This window comes from Panicum virgatum, chromosome 4N (genome assembly GCF_016808335.1).
Source record: "Panicum virgatum strain AP13 chromosome 4N, P.virgatum_v5, whole genome shotgun sequence".
NCBI classification, from domain to species: Eukaryota; Viridiplantae; Streptophyta; class Magnoliopsida; order Poales; family Poaceae; genus Panicum; species Panicum virgatum.
In genome coordinates this window covers 2,642,280-2,658,126 of record NC_053148.1, presented here as the reverse complement: position 1 = coordinate 2,658,126, position 15,847 = coordinate 2,642,280, and the positions used below count along the sequence as shown (strand labels likewise).

At 49.5% G+C, this 15,847-nt stretch overlaps 2 protein-coding genes across 2 annotated transcripts; both read right to left on the bottom strand.

Moving 5' to 3' along the window:
* Nucleotides 1–6: 6 nt before the first annotated feature.
* Nucleotides 7–7,258, bottom strand: LOC120670411 (transcription factor GTE1-like). The gene is made up of 8 exons (XM_039950496.1): nt 7,005–7,258; nt 6,687–6,827; nt 6,049–6,126; nt 1,228–1,452; nt 1,002–1,100; nt 764–822; nt 500–650; nt 7–341 (listed from the first exon to the last, which is right to left on the bottom strand). Exons 1-8 carry the CDS (start codon nt 7,128–7,130, stop codon nt 180–182), a joined length of 1,041 nt encoding a protein of 346 aa, XP_039806430.1. The 5' UTR covers nt 7,131–7,258; the 3' UTR covers nt 7–179.
* Nucleotides 7,259–9,020: 1,762 nt separating this feature from the next.
* LOC120670718 (GDP-mannose 4,6 dehydratase 1-like) lies at nt 9,021–10,447 on the bottom strand. Its single transcript, XM_039950860.1, has one exon. It carries the CDS (start codon nt 10,369–10,371, stop codon nt 9,256–9,258), a length of 1,116 nt encoding a protein of 371 aa, XP_039806794.1. The 5' UTR covers nt 10,372–10,447; the 3' UTR covers nt 9,021–9,255.
* Nucleotides 10,448–15,847: the final 5,400 nt, after the last annotated feature.

Below are 15,847 nucleotides of genomic sequence, written 5' to 3'. Positions count from 1 at the left end.
AGAGACACGAGAGGAAGCAATCACCAGGCATTTTGCAATTTCGAAACACTAGTTACTGACCAATGCATACTATGTACACGACCACTGCACACAAAACGGCAAAAAATGTTTTACCAAGGCTACTCCTACTTCGAAAACATTCTGAACAATCAGTGGCAGTCAAAGAAAGGTCTGGACTGCTAAGGCTGCTTCTTGATTCGTTTTGAAGCAGTTTTGGCCAGGGCATTGCATATCTCCCTCTTTCTCTTGGCGTTCTCGTCCATCTTCCCAGAAGCAACGTTGGCCTGTCGTTCCAGCGCTTCCCGCACAAAGAATTTCAGCCTCCACAGTGTTGTCTCGCTCTATATCAAGGAGCACGGTTAAAGTGGACCAGAAGAAATACACAAAATAGTTCGAGGGTACTCTCAGGTTGAAACACAGAAGGTGGTATTATTTCCTTAGTTTCAAGCCACGATAAAAAAAGGGTGATCAAGTGTTAGGGAAACAAACAAAACATTACCTGAGCATCCATGTCAAGATCCACTTCTTCTGCTTTAGTTTGGAAGCTTGGGTTGTCTTGTGCAACAATTTCTAGTGCCTTGTTAAGATCCTCTGGAGACAAGTGGCAGAGACCTGCACCCAGTTTCCTCTTCTCATCTGTGGTCATTTTCCTACAATATCAATATTTTAGCAACCATGTGATTCAGCTATGCAGGTATGATGGCATCGTAACATAAAAAATCAAAGCAACGAAAAAGGAAATTGAGCATTTTATAGCATATACCTGCATCTGTGGACCACCATTTTCCGGAGTTCCTCCAGCTGTTTATTGATCTGATTCAGCTGCAGGTAAAAGAAGAAGAAGCCTTGAATATCCATGGGCCAATAAAATAAGATCCTTGAAATCTAATACCGAATGAGGCAATGAAGATTTATGAACATTTGTACATTTTGCTTCTAAAACTACATAATTGAACTGATATTAACCATCCCAACAACAAACAATGGACGAAAAATCATACCTCATCATCAGTATCTTTTGCTAACTTTGCAATTGCTGCTTCTCGAGAAGAATTGGTGGCTAGAAGACCCTTTGATTCCTCTTCCTTTTGTCTTTTTTCCTACAAGCACATTTAGAGAAATATGATGCACAAAACAAAAGGTTCTGAAATGCTTTTATCAAGGGCAAGGCAACTCATGTCCATAACAAAACAAAAGAAAGAAAAATATACGACTAGAAAATTTTACCTCACTCTCAACTTTAGGAAGAAATTGCTGCCACTTCTCTTCAAATTTCTCAAGTAATGATTTAGCAAGCAAGTGGACAATATTCTCGTCATCATTGTACTTCATTGCATTGGCAAAAATTAATCTAACATCCGCACATATTTCTCGAACATTTTTGTAAGTGGTAACATCCTTCCCTTCCATTTTATTTTGAATAGTAGAGAAGTCCATAGGTTTGGTAATAATCTGTGAAGAAGATAAAGTAAATACATGAAAAGTACTATAAATAAGTTTCAGGAAAACATAATTAAATAAATATTGTCCCTATTAAGATTGTTTGGTAAGCATACAATAGTAATCAAGCCAAAGAAACAGCTCTAACTCAGGTCAGCTAACAACAACAACAACATAGTTTTTTTCCCAAGCAAGTTGGGGTAGGCTAGAGATGAAACCCGAAAGAAATAAGTTCAAGGTTCAGGCACATTGATAGCTAGTCTCCAAGCATTCCTATCCAAAGCTATCTCTTTAGAAATATTCCAATCCTTAAGGTCTCTCTTAACCGACTCATCCCACGTCAGTTTAGGTCTACCTCTACCCCTCTTTACATTATCGACCCGCTCAAGAACCCCATTACGCACCGGCGCATCAGGAGGCCTTCGTTGGACATGTCCAAACCATCTCAGCCGATGCTGGGTAAGTTTCTCCTCAATTGGTGCCACTCTGACCCTATCCCGAATAACTTCGTTCCGGACTCTATCCCTCCTTGTGTGCCCGCAAAACCACCGCAACATCCGCATCTCTGCTACACTCAGTTGCTGGACATGTCGCCTTTTTGTAGGCCAACATTCAGCACCGTATAGCATCGCCGGACGAATTGCTGTCCTATAGAATTTGCCTTTTAGCTTTTGTGGCACCCTCTTGTCACAAAGGATGCCAGAAGCTTGCCGCCATTTCAACCAGCCAGCTGAAATTCTATGCCTAACATCTTCATCAATGTCGCCATCCTTTTGTAGCACCGATCCTAAATACCGAAAAGTATCCTTCTGGACCACCACTTGTCCATCTAGACTAACGTCTCCCCCCTCATGCCTAGTCGCGCTGAAATCGCACATCATGTACTCGGTCTTGGTCCTACTAAGTCTGAACCCTTTCGACTCTAACGTGCGTCTCCACAGCTCTAACTTCCTATTAACCCCTGCCCTACTCTCGTCAACTAGCACCACATCATCAGCAAAGAGCATACACCAAGAGATCTCACCTTGTATATCCCTTGTGACCTCATCCATCACTAAAGCAAATAAATAAGGGCTCAATGCTGACCCCTGGTGTAGGCCTATGTTAATAGGAAAGTCAGTGGTGTTGCCATCACATGTCCGGACAAACGTCGTCGCATCCTTGTACATATCCTTAATGAGGGTAATGTACTTAGTTGGGACTTTGTGCTTCTCCAAAGCCCACCACATGACATTTCTCGGTACTTTGTCATATGCCTTCTCAAGGTCAATGAAGACCATGTGCAAGTCCTTCTTCTATTCCCTATATCTCTCCATCAATTGTCGTATTAAGAAAATCGCCTCCATGGTTGACCTTCCAGGCATGAACCCAAATTGGTTTTGGGTCACACTTGTCACTCTTCTTAGGCGATGCTCGATAACCCTCTCCCAAAGCTTCATCGTATGGCTCATCAGCTTAATCCCACGGTAGTTAGTACAACTTTGAACATCACCCTTGTTTTTTAAGATAGGTACTAATATACTTCTCCTCCATTCTTCCGGCATCTTGTTTGACCGAAAAATGAGATTAAAAAGCTTAGTTAACCATACTATTGCTCTATCTCCTAGGCATCTCCACACCTCAATGGGTATACCACCAGGGGCCATCGATTTACCTCCCTTCATCCTCTTCAAAGCCTCCCCGATCTCTACCTCCTGAATTCTCCTCACAAAACGTCTGTTGGTATCGTCAAAAGAGTCATCTAACTCAAGGGTAGGGCCCTCACTCTCCCCATTAAACAACTTGTCGAAGTACTCTCTCCATCTATCCATGATCTCCTCATCCTTCACTAGCAGTCGATCTGTCCCATCCTTAATGCATTTGATTTGGTTGATGTCCCTTGTCTTCCGCTCGCGGATCCTTGCCATCCTATAAATGTCCTTCTCCCCTTCTTTCGTGCCTAGCCACTGATACAGGTCATCATACGTCTTACCCTTTGCTACATTCACAGCTCGCTTTGCAACCCTCTTCGCTAATTTATAGCCCTCGATGTTGGCTGCACTCTTGTCAAGGTGGAGGCGCTTGAAACACTCCTTCTCCTTAATAGCCCTTTGCACCTCGTCATTCCACCACCAGGTGTCTTTCCCCTCCTGTTTGCCTCCCCTACTCACGCCAAACACCTCTGAGGCCACCTTCCGAACACATGTGGCCATCTTTAGCCACATATCATCTGCGTCTTCTCCTTCTTCCCAAGGCCCCTCACCTAGCATCCTTTCCTTAAAAGCTTGTGCCGCTTCCCCTCTAAGCTTCCACCACTTTGTTCTCGCAATCTTGGCACGTTTGTCCCGGTGGACACGTACCCGAAGACGAAAGTCCGCCACCACAAGCTTGTGTTGAGGGACAACACATTCCCCAGGTATCACCTTACAATCTAAGCAATCACGTCTATCCTCCCTCCTAGCAAAGATAAAGTCGATCTGGCTCGAGTGTTGTCCACTACGAAACGTCACAAGATGGGATTTTCTCTTCTTAAACACGGTATTCGCTATCAACAAGTCGTAGGCTAACGCGAAGTTCAACACATCCTCCCCCTCCCGACTCCTGCTACCGTACCCAAAACCCCCGTGCACACGCTCAAACCCTACATTAGTCGCACCCACATGACCGTTGAGATCTCCTATGAAGAGTTTCTCGCTGATAGGCACGGTACTAACCATGTTATCTAGATCTTCCCAGAACTGAATCTTGGTGCTCTCACTAAAGCCTACCTGAGGGGCATAGGCACTGATCACATTCAAAACCGAATCTCCAACTACCAACCGGATTAGGATAATCCGGTCGCCTTGCCTTCTGACCTCTACGACTCCATCCTTAAGGCTCCTATCAATCAAGATGCATACACCATTCCTACCCGGAGTTGCTCCCGTGTACCAAAGCTTGAAGCCAGTATCCTCAACCTCCTTCGCCTTCTGGCCCTTCCATTTAGTCTCCTGAACACATAGAATATTTACACGCCTCCTAATTGCTATATCAACTAGCTCTCGCAACTTACCCGTTAGGGACCCTACGCTCCAGCTACCTATACGAATCCTAATTGGCTCGGCTAGCTTCCTTACCCTTCGCACCCGTCGAGGGAAGTGCGAAGACCCTTGCTCATTTTTCACTACACCCGGGCGTAGATGTAGCGCGCCATTCAGGTGACGACCCGACCCTTGCTCACTTATCATCGTACCCAGGTCATGATACGACGCGCCCTTGGGGGGATGGCGACCTGGCCCTTGCCCATTTATCACCACACCCGGGTTCCGATGTAGCGCGTCGCTAAGAGGGTTACGCCCCAACGAGTTTCTTGTGGGTTTCAAATCCATTAGAGTGGCTATTTTTATGCTGGTTTGCCAAAACCTAACGCAACCCTCCTCCTTTATCCGGGCTTGGGACCGGCTATGCTGAGACGACTAAATATAGAAACATACATGCTAAATTTCAAGGATTCCACAATTTGAACTAAGCAATAAAGGGGACATTATAAGTGATCCGACCATCTAACAGATAGTATAGGTCAAAGACACAACTTCACATATCATAAACTGAACGTCAGCTGCTATATTAATTCCATTGATGGAATTTTGAAAAGGAAAAAAAAAGCACTATTGCTGAAGGAAAAAACCACACACTACAATCGCTTGCTTCTAAGGTGTCATATTTATATAACACGAATATGGATGTATTGGTATAAGACATATGGATACATGGATACACAGTTTCCCAAAAAAAATGTTTTAGTTTACAACAAAAAAAATAATATGGCACATATAAACATATGTAGGATAGAATATGTACAATAGAGAATAAGAGGAAAATACAAGCACTGATGGGCCACAATAACTCCGAGCAGCCATCCCACTAACTCAGTAGGAGTCCAATCCACCCAAAAGCTGACAAAGCAAGCCCCTCCCCTCTCCCCTAATCTATAGATTCCTTACTGGATGCCGTCTCCTTCGTTCCTTCCCAACTACACCCGCAATGGATCAACGCAGCAGCAGCAACTCTGGCCGCCCCCAAAAGCACAAGGGGTGAAGAAAGCTGCTATGGCCACAGGTGCCGGACCAGCAGGAACAGCAGTGAGGGCAGGTGCAGGCATGCGGCCTGGCCTGTTTCTCCTGCTTATCCTCTCTCTTCTCCCTCCTTCCCTGGTAACGACTGGCTCAGGTGAGCTGGGACGTACCCACAAAGTGACCAGTACATATCGGCTCACATATCGAATTATCTCATATTTATTTGTATCGATACTCCATTGATACTTATCGGCCAAATACCCAGCGCATAACGGTATCTCATACGTGTCCAATACTGATAAGTATCCGATACACAATCTGTTCAGCATAGATTTATATATATATACTTGTACAAAACTGATAAGTGGACCCTAATCAAGGTCGAGTCCGTATACTTCCATAAGATTTTGTATTGCAGGTGAATATCCGAGATTACACTAAAGACATAACATCGATAGTGATTCACATTTTTACTAACCTACAACAATATCCCCTTGTAATCAAAATTACTATCGCAATATGAATTAAGTACAGCAATAAGGGATAAAAATGCATTATCAGGCTTAGTCGTTACCTTGTAATAGTCATGAAGTTGCAGTCCTACAACATCCACTGGCTCCCGAAATGGCCATGAATCCTTATCATCGGTGATCTGTAAGGATGAAAATCAAGAAGATTGAGTGCAAATTACAGAACATGCAGCAAACTATTCGCATGTTAAAACTTTTTCCTTTGTCAAAGTATCTGCAAGCTAGATATATCAGGTATTTTAACTTAATGCACGTGATGAACCTTGAATACAATCAATCAACAACAAAGATGCATTTATGCCTCAATAGAAGATGTATTTTAATTACCCAAATGATCTTATCAATACCACTTCCAAAAGCTGCAATTGCATACCCCCTTCACTACTAAAGAACCTCATTAGTATGTCCCAAGAGTATTATCTGCAAGTTCACCCAAAGACCGCAGAGGTAAACTTATAATCTAAGACATATGCTCAGGCGCTCACAATGATAATAATCTAGGTCCTCACATGTTTCATTAGGAATCAGGATGGTCTGATCTATCAGGCATTCAGGTCGTTTACAGTTCTAATCGATCAGATTTCTAGACTCTAGAGGTTCCTTCATGATGCAAGAATAGTGAGCTACACCAACAAGCACGAAGATGAACAAAGGTGCATCGAACAAATTCGAGAAATATCACCTCTCGTAAAATCACGCCGAACTGGCGCATAAGGTCGGGCATCCCCCTCCCGTATGCCCCATACCTGCCGCCCTTACGACCGCCGCTGCCGTGCTTCTTTCCATCGTAGAAGTCCACCACCTCGTTCACCTGCCTCTCCAGCTGCAGCACACATCGCAATAACCCTCATTCTCAGAACGGCTGCGCCCAATTCTTCTTGCGAGTAAAAGGAACTCACAAATTCCCCCAAAAGCACATTCCGATCGACGCATCCCCACGGCCTAATCGCCGAATTCGACGCTAGGCGAGACGGGGCTAGGGGCGAGGAAAGGGGGTTACCACGTCGGTCTTGGAGACGAGGTCGTCGACCTGGCGCTGGAACGCGTCGGCCTCGGACTCCACCTCGGGGGGCAGCGCTGCCTCCACCACCGCTTCTGGCGCTGATGCACCGTTCGCCGGCGTCATCTAGGGTTCACGGCCGGGCGCGTGGCCGGCGGCCGACTACAGCCGACTGCGCCGCTCTCAGGGGACTCTATTTTCTTTTCTTTTTTCTTTTTCTGCGACGGCGAATGAATATTGATGTCGATGCCTGTGAGGCTGTGTCGGGCCTGCTGAAGCGGTTAAATGGGCTGTGTATGGGCTGAACATGACAAGATGGGCTCTAGCACCTTATTTTCGCATCTCTAGTTACAGGCTTACAGCCAATTTATATTGGAGATATAGTTTTCTTAGATAAAATGGAGATATGGTCAAGTTATCTTAGAGTTATAGGGATTTTTTGAGTAATTTCTAAATAGAAATTGTGTAACTAAAAATCATGCGTTAAACTCCTCTCGAATACTTCTGCTACACTATGGTCTGAGTGTTAGTAAACATCTACTAGAAAAAAATTTAATTCTTTCTGAAGAAATATTTGTGAAAAGGGAGAAACCTGCATGCTGATATAGGATTTGAATGATACTGGACCTAGTCATGCATCCACAACTCCATAACTGCAACAAATGTGTTGGTTCTAAAGAATTATACAGACTTCTTGTAAAGTAGTAATGGTACCAAGGTCTAGATACTGTATGCATCGCGATTCGTTGGAGGAAAATGGTAGTCTGTAAAAACTATTGGGCCTGTGTTACCAAGTTGACACTCCATTTTGGACAGCAAGCTGAATTAAGGATGAGGTACATCCCGTACTGCACAATAGCACTAGCATACTGCCAAATTATCGAATGGTACTAGAAGAAAAGAACATTGCCGATAGACACATTACATGCATGTGACACTTAACCTGCATGCAGATACTGCACTACCTAACCCAGTGAAGCCTCCGTGGGCTTAGGCTGTGTTTAGTTCGCGAAATTTTTTGGATTTTGGTACTGTAGCACTTTCGTTGTTATTTGACAATTAATATCTAATTATGAATTAGTTAGGCTTAAAAGATTCATCTCGTCCTAATCAGTTAAACTATGTAATTAGTTAGTTTTTTTCAACCACATTTAATGCTCCATGCATATGTCCGAATATTTGACGTGATGGGTACTGTAGAAAAATATTTTTGGGAACTAAACAGGACGTTAGTTAACTCTTTATGCAATAGAATATTTCAGATAAACTCACAGAATAATCCAGTTGCCAAATGACTGAAGCTATGTGCTAAAAGTGCCACACAATAGTCAGGCCTGAAATGCTACGCAGACTAAAAATTTTGGGACAAACTCGCCAAAAAATAACATTCAAGCAGCACTGGTGTTGAGAAATTACACCAACATATGGTAAGAGCCTATAGCAGTATGTCCTTCAAAATAATGAGTTATAAGTAACTGAAAACCCATGAGACAGAATACATCATGGGATGATTAAAACATTTCTTCTATTTACATTAGAAATGAATTTGCACAGATATTTAGCACCGTACTTTCAGAAAATGAAAACAAATTATGCTTCTTCACCGGTATTTATAGATATCTGAGCAGCTGGATGACCAAAAGGTAATACAACACTCAGTGCTTGTCATGAAGCACATTGTGCAAGGAGCATATATGAACTCTCTCGGCTTTATTTATTTTAAAAAAAAACTATACAGCGGCACTGTTGATTTGTTATTGGTTTCAGATCAGGAAAAAATACTCCAGTTCCCATAATGCAGACAAGTAAGAAGTCTGGGTGCTAAACTGAAGACTTTACCATTGATGAAGATAGGAGCATGAGGGTGGCTGTTCCATTGAACCTCAGACCAGAGAAGTGGAGATTCACTTTCCTGCATGCTGAAGTTCATGTGCTGAAGTAGAACAATACAAACTGAAGCATTCAAGAAGGACAATTTTGCTTTCAAAATCAGCAGCAGAAATCAAGAACACAGTATGCTCTCCGAAAATTGCACGGATCATTCATTCATTTGGTTAAAGCGCATAACATAGAGGAAAATGCAAATGAAGATACTGTGAGATCAAACTGCAAGCATCCTTATTTCTGACCCAAGAAGAATAACAATAGTAACCTCAGTCAACCTCTACTTTGAGAACCACAATGTATGAGCTACAAGGCAACAATCCCCAAATTCAAGCTCCAACAGAGCAAGAGGGCATTCGTGCTGTTTCTAAGGCTGCTGCTTGGGATCACGGTAACCAGCATCCACAAGCACCTTCTCCTTCTTGGCGAGCTCAATGTCGTGATCAACCATCATCTCAACGAGCTGCTGGAATCCAACCTTGGGCTTCCATTTGAGCACCCTCCTCGCCTTGGTCGAGTCCCCTTTAAGGCTGTCGACTTCCGCCGGCCGGAAGTACTTCTTGTCAATGACCACATGGTCCTTCCAGTTGAGCCCGGCATACCCGAAGGCAGCCTGCAGGAACTCCTCTACGGTGTGGGACTCCTCAGTGGCGACGACGTAGTCACCTGGCTGATCCTGCTGCAGCATTAGCCACATTGCCTCGACGTAGTCCCCGGCGAATCCCCAGTCCCTGGCCGCGGAGAGGTTTCCGAGGAAGACCTTGGTCTGCAGGCCGACCTTGATGCGGCCGACGGCGCGCGTGATCTTGCGCGTGACGAAGTTCTCCCCGCGGCGTGGGGACTCGTGGTTGAAGAGCACGCCGTTGCAGGCGAAGAGCCCGTAGGCCTCGCGGTAGTTGACGGTGTACCAGTGCGCGGCGACCTTGGCGACGGCGTAGGGCGAGCGCGGGTGGAACGTCGTGTCCTCGCTCTGCGGCGGCGGCGTGGAGCCGAACATCTCCGAGGAGCCGGCCTGGTAGTAGCGCATGGGCTTGCGCGCGAGGCGGACGGCCTCGAGGAGGCGGAGCGCGCCCGTGGCGGTGACGTCGGCGGTGTAGTCCGGGATCTCGAAGGAGACGGCGACGTGCGACTGCGCGGCGAGGTTGTAGACCTCGTCGGGGGCGATGGCGTCGAGCGCGCGGCGGAGCGAGGAGGAGTCGGAGAGGTCGGCGTAGTGGAGGCGCATCGGCGGGCGCGGGGACGAGGGCACGGCGTGCGGGTCGTGGTAGATGTGGTCCAGCCGCTGCGTGTTGAAGTTGGAGGAGCGGCGGATGAGGCCGTGCACCTCGTACCCCTTGGAGAGGAGCAGCTCCGTCAGGTAGCTCCCGTCCTGCCCCGTGATGCCCGTGATCAGCGCCACCTTCCGCGCCGGCGCGAGGGGGCGCGGCACCGGGGCGGCGGCCTCGCCGTCGCCGCCGGCGGCGTCGCCGTTGGAGTGCGCCATTTGGGAGGGAGGGAAGGGGGGGTTTGGCCTCGGGTTGGGTGCGGGGTCAGATCTGAGCGGAGATGGGAAGCAAATTTGGGAAGAGAAGCAGGGGAGGCAGGGAGTATTTGTAGGGCCCGCGTGCAGAGCCGAAGGACGGGGGTCCTGGTCCACTGTGATGTGCAATGCAACATGAGGATTGATGATTTTTTTTCTTGAGTAAAATGCACTGGGTTCTTAAACTAGTTGATCTGTTCTGTTTAGGTCCATGAACTTCGAAAATATATTTATAGGTCCACAATCTATTCAAGTGTGTCACTTGAGGTCCAAAACACCTCTGACCAGTGTTGACCGCCTACGTGGACCGCCACGTCCGATCCACGTGGCTGCTGGCCGCCACGCGTGCTCCGCCCTCCCCTCTCTCTTTCTCACTCTCCCCGTTCTCCCGCACGCGCAGTCCCGCCACCACCGCTCCCAACTGCTCCGCGTCGCGCCGGGCCCGCTCGCCTGCCCCGGCCGCTCGCCGCACCCTGGCCGCGAGCCTGCCATCTGCACGCTATCGATCGACGTGGCGCCCCGCGTCGGCCTCCGTGCCCCGCGCCCATGCTCGGCTCGCTCGCCGCCGCCCCGCCACGCTCCGCCGCCACAGGGGAGGAGAAGCAGGGGAGGGAAGCACGTCCGCCGCGGCCGCTCTGCCTTGCCTCGCCACGGCCGCCCAGCCTCGCCAGCGGGGGATGCAGGGGACAGGGCGACGCAGCTCGGCGATGGAGGGAGCAGGGGAAGCCGGCGGTGAGAAGGCAGCGGGCGGCGGCGACCTCCAGGGGCACCCGCGAGGAGGAGGAGGGCCGCGCCGCCGCGCGCAGGCAGGCCGCGCCACATGCAGGGGAGGGAGGAGGGGCAGCCACAGCCGCAGATCCACGAGGACCCGTGGCCGCCGCGAGGACCCGCCTTGAACGCCGACGCCGCGACAAGGCCCGCCATCCACGCCGCTCAGGGGCCGTTCTTCTCCGCCGCGTCGTGCGGAGCCGCAGGGCACGCTGCGCGAGGGCCGCCTGGAAGGGACCTCTACCGCCCCGCTGTGCAGCTCGCCGCCGCCGGCGCGGAGGATCCCCACCGGCGTCTGCCCACGCGCGCGGAGCCCCGCTGCCCGGTGCCGGGCCGGGGAGGGCCGGGTGGCAGGTGCGGCTCCGCCGCCTGGGGGCAGGGGCCAGCCGCCGGCCCGCGCGCGGCGCCACTGCCGTCGTCGACGAGAGGAGCCGTGGCCGAACTCGAGGGGGGCCGCCGCCTGCGAGGACGAGGATGTCGGAGCTCCCCGCCGCCTGGGGGCAGGGGACGCCGCCTGCGAGGACGAGTATGTCGGAGCTCCCCACCGCCGCCTGCGACGTTGCCTCGCCGCGGCCGACTGAGCGTCGTCCTGGCCCGCTCCGCCGCTTCGACCTGCCGCGCGTCAGCCCGCCGCCGCCGAAGCACGCCAGCCGGAGAGGGGGAGCCGGATCCGACAGCGCGCCGATCCGCCATGGCCGGCCGAGCTCCGCCGCGCGCAGATCCGCCATGGCCTTGCTCGCCCGCCGCAGCTCCGCGCCGGCGAGGTAGAGGAGGACATGGTCGCCGGGGCGTCGGGCAGGAGGGCCCCTCCGCCGCCAGCCTCGACTCGCCGGGGCTCCGGCCCCTCCACCGCGGCTCACTTCGCCGGGGCTCCGGTCCCTCCGCCGCGGCTCGCCTCGCCAGCGGCGCAGGGGGGAGAGAGGGGGCGGCGCCGGCTAGAAATGGGAGGCGGAGGCGCTGTGTAGGGGGAGAACGGGGAGATAGAGAAAGAGAGAGAGAGGGAGGGCGGAGCACGCGTGGCGGCCAGCAGCCACGTGGATCGGACGTGGCGGTCCACGTATGCGGTCAACACTGGTCAGAGATGTTTTGGACCTCAAGTGACACACTTGAATAGATTGTGGACCTATAAATGCATTTTTGAAGTTCATGGACCTAAACAGAACATGTCAACTAGTTTAAGGACCCCCAGTGCATTTTACTCTTTTTTCTTCTTCTTCTTCTTTTCGATTTCACGACTTGTCAACGAAATATCGGTGAGTCCACTATACATTGGTGGTTCTTGAATCATAACAGCCTGATTTTGATGTGCTTTATTCCTTGAGTATTTGTGTTGTGTTTATTTCTTGAGGTTGAGCTTTCTTCAACAACAAAAAATTCTTGAGGTTGAGTGGTTCACAACTCCACATGTGTTAACACATTTTCTAAGATTCACTCACCATCGGTTCACTAACTTTCTTGTACGAAAAAATCATTAATCTGCTACTCGATTTTTCTGAACCCACGCCAACAAAGACTTTTTCTGAACTTGATTTGCACCGTTTGGTTTAGTTTCATCAGGATCAGGTTGTTGGTTTTTGTTCCGGAAGCTAAAGCTAGAACTCGAGGGTCTGATTCATCAAAAGCTATTTTTAGAACCATCAAACATGAACAAACATACGAAATATATTAGCGCGCTAGAAAGGGAATAAAACATGTGTGTTACTGTTGATTGCTTCAGATGGTCGCATGGTGCAAGGATCATCAGGTATCTGCAACGGTCTGATCTATGGTTGTTTGAGATACACTCGACGTTGTGGCAAAGCAAAACGGGAGTCGGTAGATGAGATTAGGGGTGTAAATGGGTGACTGTACTTCCAACCCTCTTTAGTTCAAAAATTTATACTAATTTTCTAAATTGAGATATTATTTTGGAGAATTATTATAAAATTTTGAACTAGAAAGGTTTGGAGGGGCACCTAATGAATTACCAATTGGCACCCCAATGAGATGAGCAGCTCGAGTAAAAAAAAGGAGCAGCAGCACCTGGCAGTTGCGACATGCAAGGCACTAGCAACGGGAACAGTGAGGAGTTTCCCGAACCCTCTCTTCTCTTCTACCTGCTACTGTTGAGAGAGGCGAAAGAGAGGGCGACGGTCCTCGCCGGCGGTCTCTTCCACCTCCGACGCCCCCTGTGGCGTCACGAGGTGGCGGAGACCGTTGGCTTCCTACCGGCTGGGGGTGTGGTTCGTAGTTTAGGTCTTAGTGAATCTAGGTTTAGTTTCCTGGTGGCGGCGGCGAGGCGGCGGCGCCGGCGGCGCCGCAGAATAAGTCCTTCTGGATTCTTCCTCGCCCCGTCGGCGCTCCGCTCTGGCTCCGGCGGCGAATCCATGGAGGAGGGGCTTCGTCGGTGTAGCTAGGCCCGAAGGGCCGCACCTACGGTGGTTCCGCCCCTCGCGGGTCTCAAGGCAGCTCCCTGAAACCTCTTCGGTCCAAAGGACAAGAATTGAAGAGACCGTGAAGAAATCCAAGTCGAAAAGATCAAAACGAAGACAATTTGCTATCACCGGTTAAACCGATGATGAGCAAATTGCACTCATCGGTGCAATGAATACAGAAGCTACGAGCTAGGGTTTGGCACCGGATTAACCGGCGTTGGGTGTTTTACACTCACAGGTGTAATGGACTTGGAGGCCAAAGAAGCAGCAGGAGCTTTACAGGCACCGGTTAAACCGGCGATGAAGACAAAGTGAACGTCGGTGTAATTGTCCAGAGAGTTAGTTTTTCAAGAATCATGGGACAGTTACATTCACCGGTTAAACCGACGGTACGTCGGTTAATTGCCTGTATAACTAACGGCTAGTTTTTCAAGTGGGCAGATTACCTTCACCGGTTGAACCGACGATGGCCATTGGAGGAGCATCGGATTAACCGACGTTACGAGCTTTTTCTGTCAGCTTTCCTCCAACGGCTAGTTTGAGGGGTTGGGCTATATATATATATATGCCACCCCACGCCTCATTTGGGGGTGCTGGAGTTTCTGAAGCCTACTACACTTGAAGAACACCTCCAACCACCATAGAGCATCATTGTACATCATATAAGCTTAAGCACCCTTGTGGGAGTGCTTAGCACTTGTTTAGGCTTAGCTCTTGAGAAAGAAAGCTTGAGATAAGTCTTGCTGCGGCAAGTAATCATTGTACTCGTCGTGTGACCCTCCGACTTGGTGTGGAGCGGCAACGACACTTTGTGCGGGGAAGGAGACCCCTCTTGGTGAGAAGCTCTGATAGTGAAGACGGTGCCGTTGGTGATGCTTTGAAAGAGACGGTGGAGGTGGCCTTTGTCTTGGTGACTTGACGCCACATATCCTTTGCTTGCCGAAAGCCTTGGTGGCGAACGCAAGACGGTGATCAAGCGAAGAGACTTGGCATCACACTTGTTCTTGTTGGACAAGTGGTCGTGGACGTAGGGAGGGACTTGGTGTCCTAACCGAACCATGTTAAATCGTGTCTTGGTGTCTTCATGGGAGTTTGCATATTCTCTCTCTTACCTCTTTACTTACCGTATTACGTTTCCGCATTTACTCTATCTTGCGTGCCTTTACTTTCCTAGTTAGTTTGATTAGAATTGGCTATAGGTTGCAAGTCTTTTAGGGGTAAGTAGAGAGTAGCATAGATAAACCTTAGTCATAACTTATATGTGTAGGACGTGTTAGGTTTATCTCATGCAAATAGATTGAGCCCTAGGATAGAAAGCGATTAGCGACCTTATTCACCCCCTCCTCCTCTAGGGTCGGACACCCCGGTGATCCTTACATCTGTACAGGAGCTCGTTCGCGGCGGCTCGTCGTCTCGGTGGAGCGGGTCACCGGTCTTTTGCTGCAAGAATACGGAGGTGGCTGCGGGTCTTGCGGTTGTGCGGTGGATGGATCTTCCTCGACTCTCCCGTGGCGGCTGTCGTCGTCACCGGCGAGGACGGATCCAAGGTCATAGGAGCTCGGGGTGTGTCCCCGGCCGAGGTGCGTTCGCCGACGGCTCTTCCTCGATCTCCGGGTCGGGGGTCTTCTGCGGCTCTTTCCAAAGCTCTTGAGCGATGGAGTTCTCTTTGGCCTGTGGTGCGGCGGCGGCTGGTCCTCGTCTTCCTTGCCGGCGGCCGGCGGGGTGTTCAGAGGAATCCGGCGAGCAAGGGGTCCAGGGACCTATGTCTAATTTTCGTTTTTCTTGGGGCCCTTTGTGCTGTTACGGTGGAGAAGCTGTTTTCCGTATCCTTGTACGGTGTACTCGTATCTGTACTGGTATTTGTACTCTTCCTTATCTCTTAATACAGGTATGTTTGCTAAAAAAAAAAGCAACGGGAGCAGTGGGGGAGGTGAGGTGAGGCACCTCTATTTGACCGGTCGCCACCGATTTGGCTTCCGTCCCGTTTCCATCCGCGCGGACCGCGCCCCATGAATTGACCCGGTGCCAGTTGATTCTTCTACTTTTTTTTTTCTTTTTTGAAGAAGTGTTGACTCTTCTACTCCTAGTACTTTTCTACTGCCACGAATTCCATCTCCATGGATTTCCCAGGCCAAGGCCAAGGCACACAGATACTACGAATGGAATCTGTCAAGTGTAGACGGGGCCGATCAGATCTACCGACAGTTGCAAATTGTGCATCGGGTTCGTTATGGTGCAAAGTTCGAGTTCTAGACTTG

What these genes read in the sequence shown, in the direction of transcription:
- LOC120670411 (XM_039950496.1), bottom strand. Translation starts at nt 7,130, where the DNA reads ATGACGCCGGCGAACGGTGCATCAGCGCCAGAAGCGGTGGTGGAGGCA. An exon ending in TCGTCTCCAAGACCGACGTG is followed by an intron (nt 6,828 to 7,004) that starts GTAACCCCCTTT and finishes TGTGTGCTGCAG; the next exon opens with CTGGAGAGGCAGGTGAACGA. An exon ending in TTCCTAAAGTTGAGAGTGAG is followed by an intron (nt 1,101 to 1,227) that starts GTAAAATTTTCT and finishes ATGTGCTTGTAG; the next exon opens with GAAAAAAGACAAAAGGAAGA.
- LOC120670718 (XM_039950860.1), bottom strand. Translation starts at nt 10,371, where the DNA reads ATGGCGCACTCCAACGGCGACGCCGCCGGCGGCGACGGCGAGGCCGCC.